Source organism: Orycteropus afer, unplaced genomic scaffold, assembly GCF_000298275.1.
Source record: "Orycteropus afer afer isolate SDZICR_OR568_19922 unplaced genomic scaffold, OryAfe1.0 scaffold00137, whole genome shotgun sequence".
Classification (NCBI taxonomy): Eukaryota; Metazoa; Chordata; class Mammalia; order Tubulidentata; family Orycteropodidae; genus Orycteropus; species Orycteropus afer.
Genome location: NW_006921724.1, coordinates 6,199,129 through 6,205,977, shown reverse-complemented (window position 1 = coordinate 6,205,977; position 6,849 = coordinate 6,199,129). Strand labels below are relative to the sequence as shown.

Below are 6,849 nucleotides of genomic sequence, written 5' to 3'. Positions count from 1 at the left end.
CTCATAACTGGACCAATAAGCAGCATCATGATAAATGAAAAAAAGATTGAAGTTGTCAGCGATTTCATTTCACTTGGATCCACAATCAACACCCATGGAAACAGCAGTCAGGAAATCAAATGTCGTCATATTGCACTGTGAAAATCTACTACAAAAGACCTCTTTAAAGTGCTCAGAAGCAAAGATGTTACTTTGAAGACTAAGATGCACCTGACCCAAGTCATGGTACTTTCAATCACCTCATATGTATGTGAAAGCTGGCCAATGAGTAAGGAAGACCAAAGAAGAGTTGATGCCTTTGAATTATGGTTTTGGTGAAGAATACTGAAAATGCTGTGGATGGATAGAAGAATCAACAAATTTATCCTGAAAGGAGTACAGCCAGAGTGCTCCTTTGGAAGCAAGAATGGCCAGACTTTGTCTCACCTACTTTGGTCATGTTGTCAGAAGGAACCATTCCCTGGAGAAGGATATCATGTTTGGTGAAATAGAAGGTCAGTGAAGAAGGAAAAGAGACTCAAAAAGATGGATTGACACAATGACTACAATGATAGGGTCAAGCTAGCGAGGATTGTGGAGATGGCTCTGGACCAAGCAGTGTTTCATTCTGTTGTACATAAGGTCACTATGAGTTGAAGCCAACTCAACAACACCTAACAACAACAACAGGAAAGTAGTTAGGATACCAGCTTAGAGGTATTCCACCAGCCATCCTTTCCCTGCCCAGAAACCATTCATGTTACTTACTTAAGTGCTCCACTTTAATTCAAAATGCTTCCAGTACCTAAACCATAAACAGTCCTCTGGAGGATTAAAGGGAGCATAAGACATACCCCTGGTCCAGACTAGCCCTCCCAGCCAGAAAGGGCACAGTGACCTATGCATGAAGCTGAAGCTACAGACAGAGGGTGGTACAGGCAGCAAGGAGCTGTTAAGCACTAGGGGACATAGGAGGAAGGGGATGCCACCTTCTCAGGCTTGAGGTCATTTGTTAGTTACATGCAATATTTCTCTACTGTAGTTGCAAAGCTCTATCTCCTTGTCTACATGGATCATGGGCTAAAGGGCAATGCCCTGGATGCAGAATCCACTAAATGAATTGCTGACTGCTGGTCAGGCCACACACTTGGTGCAAGTGTTGGAAGGTGGGCTTTCAGACAAAGTGCCTGCTGATGTCCCTGTGCAAGAAGGCAGAGCTGCCCTGCACTGTGGACTCCTGCCTCCTAGGCAGCCTCAGGAGGACATGAGCCTGGTAGGCACACACTTTCCTTTCTGGGAAGATGCTGGTCCAATTTCTCTACCCTTGATGGTATAAGTTGCCCTGTCCAGATCCACCCTTCAGATAACATTGGATTCAGGAATCCAACTCATTCTTTGGACACATTATATAGACACAATCAAAGACTCAGGGTCTTGGTAAATGGGGACTCTGGATGTGACCTCTGCAGGGTTTCCTTGTTGGTCCCTTAATTTTAGGCAGGTAAAGTTTACAAGTGCACTGAAAACAGAGACCACATAGAGCTTTGCCATTTAGGCCTGGCACTTGCTCTGTGTCCTGGATGCCATTTGACATCAAGTGAAAGGCCAAGGCCATGGCCAAGGGAGAGTGCCCTTCATCCATCACAGATAAGCAACCCCCCCTTTGGTATTTAGACCCAAGTGAGGGGTCCTGGGAAAAGCACGTTGGGAAAATAAAAGCTTAAGGTTTACTACTAAAACAACTGAAGAAACAAAATTATCCAAGAAAGAAAGAAAAGAAGAAAAATATACTCTTCTTCTTGCATTTAGTGTTCATGTTTCTCTCTAAAATGTATTTGGGGGCAGGGAGATGCACTTTGATTCCCATCACCCTTTCTCTGCCAAAATAACCTACAAACCTTAGTCATGCAAACCAATAATCTCAGGAAGAAAGAGAGAATTCTCACCACCCAGACCCCCTGATCCAAGGAGTTCTTGCCTTCATCTGCCTCCCACAATGATTTCTTCTCCAGAGTTGAAGAGTACATGTGTAAGCTGCAGCCAGACAGGAACTCCACCAGGAGCTGAGAATAACACAAACTTGGCTAAAGGGGCCTCCAGGAAAAGGATCCCTGGAGTAGTAGCTATTGCAAGAAAGCCCTGTGATTATTGAATTCCTTTTATGGTGAATATAAGGAGCCCTGGCGCGGAGTGCCTAAGATACTTAACTGCTAACCAGAAGGTTGGTGGTTCAAACCCACCAGCCACTCCATAGAAGGAAGACTGGGCAATCTACTTCCATAAAGATTTACCACCTTGGAAACCCAATGGGGGTCGCAATGAGTCAGAATCAGCTCAGTGACAGTGGGTTTGATTTGGTTTGGTGGGGCTGCTAACAATTAAGTGCTGATTGCTAACCAGAAGAATGGTGGTTCAAATCCACTCAGGGCTTCATGAGAAAGAAAATTGATGATCTGCTTCTGTAAAGATTATTGTTATGTGCCATCGAGTCGGCCCCGACTCATAGTGACCCTTCCTTGGGTTTCCAAGGCAGTATCACTACGGAAGTAGGATTGCCCAACCTTACTTACGAGGAGTGGCTGGTGGGTTTGAACCGCCAGCCTTCTGGTTAGCAGTCAAGTGTTTTTAGCCACTATGCTACCAGAGCTCCCTCTGTAAAGATTAAGGCCTAGAAAACCCTATGGAGCAGTTCTACTCTGTCACATGGTGTCCCTATGAGTCAGAATTGACTCAACAGCACACAACAACCAAGGTGAATATATTTGGAACAGATTTGGGTGAAATTTGAGTTATCCTTCTGCAACAAAAATCACCTACCTTTTCCTCATTTGTCCCTACCATTTTTTTTTTTTCTTGCTGCCTCTCTGTCCTCTCATCCAGGATGATGTTTTTCAGACACTGACACTGATCTGAGAATTGATGAATCTCTTCCTTGTGTTAAATTCTTTAGAAGACCCAGTGGTGCAAATGGTTAAGGGCTGTACTACTAACTAAAAGGTGGGTAGTTTGAATCCACCCAGAGGTGCTGTAGTGATAGGCTCAGGTATAATAGGGACTGTGAGGCTGGCACAGGACCAGGCAGTGTTTAGTTCTGTTGTACATAAGGTCGCTAGGAGTTGGAGATGACTCGAAATCACATAACAACAACAACAGAGGTGCCTTAGAAGAAAGGTTTGGTAATCTACTTCCAAAAAATCACAATCATTGAAAATCCTATGGAAAACCATTCTATTTTGAAATACATGAGATCACAGAGTCAGAATCATTGGCAACTGGCTTTTGGTTGTTGTTGTTAAATTCTTTAGGCACCAGCTACACACTGTGATGAAGAGATGAGAAATTGATCTGTAATGTATGAGTTCTTCACGTCTCCTTGGAAGCTAGGAGGTGCTATCTTGGCTCCCCAGACCTACAAGGATTCTTGGATATTTGCATGTTGTTATCATTGCCAACTTCACTTTCACTTTCAGCAATCAAGCAAGCAAGCTTTTGTTATCTGCATATCACAGGTTTTTAATGAGTCTTCCTCCAATCCTGATGCTGCATTCTTCTTCACGTAGTCCAGTTTCTCAGATTATTGGCTCAACATACAGATTGATTAAATTTGGTAAAAAGATAGAACCCTGACACATACCCTTCCTGATTTTAAAGTAGGCAGTATACCCTTGTTCTGTTTGAACAACTCATTAACAATCTGCAATATGCAGAGGATACAACCTTGCTTGTTGAAAGTGAAGAAGACTTAAAGCACTTACTGATGATCAAAGACTACAGCCTTTGATACTGATTACACCTCAACGTTAAGAAAATGAAAATCCTCACAACTGGACTAACAAGCAACATCATGGTAAATGGAGAAAATACTGAAATTGTCAAGGATCCACAATCAATGCCATGGAAGCAGCAGTCAAGAAATCAAACGATGTATTGCATTGGGCAAATCTGCTCCAAAAGACCTCTTTAAAGTGTTAAAAAGTAAAGATGTTACTTTGAAGACTAAGGTGATCCTGACCCAAGCCATGGCAATTTCAATCACCTCATATGCATGTGAAAGCTGGACAATGAAGAAGGAAGACCATGAAAGAATTGATACATTTGAGTTGTGATGTTGGCCAAGAATATTGAATGTACCATGCTGCTGGAACAATGAACAAATCTGTCTTGGATGAAGTATAGCCAGAAGCAAGAATGGCCAGACTTCATCTCTCATACTTTTGACAAGCTGTCAGAAGGTACCAATCCTTGGAGAAGGATATCATGCTAGGTAAAATAGAGGATCAGAAAAAAGAGGAACACCCTCAATGAGATGGATTGATACAGAGGCTTCAATGATGGACTCATGTATGGCAATGATTTTGAGGATGGAACAGGACTGGGTAGTGTTTCCTTCTGTTGTACATAGAGTCATTATGAGTTGGAGCTGACTCAACGGCATCTAACAACATCTTTGCTGACAAGTGAACCATGTGGTAGACTGTGTTTGCCTTGATCATCCCCATTTTACCGATGAGAAAACTGAGGCTGAGTGTGGGGCTCATGTGCTGGCTAATAGTAATATAGGTAGGTAGTAAACCAGCACTAGAGCAAGAATCAGGAACAGCAAACTGAGACTGATCAGTAATGAGTGTGTGATTTGAAAGACATTATTCTTTTTTGGTATTGCTTCTAGTGATTCCTGAGTAAACAGAAGCATCATTTCTGGAAAACAAACCAAGCCCAGCACCTAATGGTGTCAAGCATCCTACACTGACAACTTTCTGAAACAAATTTCCTCTTTGTATCTATCCCATTCATTTAGCTTTCAAACCGGTGGTTCATCTCCCCCAGCAAAATGTAAGTTATTTGTTTTCTTATAACATTAGCAATGAAAATTCTGAATTCCAAGAATAGCAGAGATGGGTGGGCAAAGATGAAAGAATCAGACAGGAGATTTTAAACTGTAACCTAAAAAAAATAAATAACATCTTCTCCCAAAAGAGAGGAATCTGGTTGGCATTAACCTGAAGGTTGGTGGTTTGAATCCACCCAGTGGCTCCATGGATGATAAGTCCTCGTGATCTATTTCCATAAAGATTAAAGCTAAAAAAAAAAAAAACCCTACAGGCTAGCTTGACTTGACATCAGGTAACAACAACTGCTAGTGGAGATACAATTCCAAGGTAGTTGTACAAGTAAGAAAACTTGTCTTGCTTTCTGGAAACAATACAACAGTGCTCAGGGAAGAAATGTAAATGTTCCATGCATTAGGTTTAGAATATATTTTCCAATCTTGTAGGGTCTCTACATGAAGTCCATCATGAAGTCACGAAAGGACAAGGGCACATGGACCAATGAAGGAACTAATGAGAGATCTGTTCCCTTATTTTACAGACAAGATATCTGAGGCTTCCAGAGTTTAAGGCTGACAGAAGGCAGAGCCAGGACCAGTGTGAGATTCCTGGTGCTCTTCCTCTATTCTCTGGAGAGAAGGTGCTTGGAATCCTCTTTGCTCAACTTATTGACCATAGAACATCACTTCTATATGCAATGGGATTCAGAGTTTCAGAACCATGGTTCAGGAATCATGTGTCTCTTCTCCCATCTTAACTGCCCAAAGTAAAACCACACATATCTTCATGCTTTTGAGGTCTAATAATTTTATTTTCTTCCTTGCAGATGTCTCACGTGAAGATGAGATGCATATATATATTCCTACTGGTTCTGGGGATCCTTTGCTTATATTTTGGCATGAACAGTCTGACTTTTTTTGAAGAAGAGCTGCCTGTTTTCAAGAAAATAAGTGGGAACTTCCTTCAGCTCCCGGAAGTAGACTGCAGGCAGAATTCTCCCTTCCTTGTCCTGCTGGTGACTTCCTCACCCAGTCAGGTGATTGCTCGGATGACCATCAGGCAGACTTGGGGGAGAGAAATGGTCGTGCAAGGAAAACAAATAAAAACCTTCTTTCTCCTGGGAGCCACAACTGAACAGCATGAAATGACAGCAATGACCCAGGAAGGCCAGCAACATCGAGACATTATCCAGAAGGACTTTACAGATGTCTATTTCAATTTGACTCTGAAGACCATGATGGGCATGGAATGGGTCCACTACTTCTGCCCTCAGGCCACCTTTGTGATGAAGACAGACTCAGACATGTTTGTAAATGTCCACTATCTGACTGAACTACTTCTAAAGAAAAACAGAACAACTAGGTTTTTCACTGGCTTCTTAAAAATGAATGAATTCCCAATTAGGAAAAAATTCAGTAAGTGGTTTGTCAGCAAACTTGAGTACCCATGGGACAAGTACCCACCTTTTTGTTCTGGCACGGGCTATGTTTTTTCTAGCGATGTTGCAAGCCAGGTGTATAATGTTTCTGACAGTGTCCCCTTCATTAAATTAGAAGATGTTTTTGTGGGACTCTGCCTTGAGAAACTGAACATCAAGCTGGAGGAACTTCACTCAGAGCAGACGTTTTTCCCTGAAGGGCTGAGCTTTTCCACATGTCGCTTTAAGAAAATTGTGGCCTGCCATTTTATCAAACCTCCGGAAATGTTGGCCTATTGGCATGCTCTGGAGATTTCTCTGGGAGAAACGTGCCCAGGTGTCTGAAGCAAGCCTAAGGGCACATTCAGACAAACATCAAGCAACCCACAGGGATTGTTGTCAAGAGCTGTAGAATGTATTATTGAGAGTCCTCAATAGGAAAGGAAACAAGAAAGGGAGAAGCAGAAGGGCAAGGACAATAGCTTGCTGTGCTCCAGATCCAAGCTAGAATATAAGCATACATGAGACCACGAGTATTTCCTACTGGGTGTCCCAAGCAATAACTGATAGCATCTCTCTTTTTTTTTTTTACATTTTTTTTTTTTTTATTGTGATTTGGGTGAA

General features: G+C 42.2%; 1 protein-coding gene across 1 annotated transcript; it reads left to right on the top strand.

The window, feature by feature from the left end:
* The first annotated feature begins 5,634 nt into the window (after positions 1-5,634).
* Positions 5,635-6,570, top strand: LOC103200971 (beta-1,3-galactosyltransferase 5-like). The gene has a single exon (XM_007945565.1). The coding sequence runs from the start codon at positions 5,635-5,637 to the stop codon at positions 6,568-6,570; it is 936 nt and encodes a 311-aa protein (XP_007943756.1).
* The last annotated feature ends 279 nt before the right edge of the window (positions 6,571-6,849 follow it).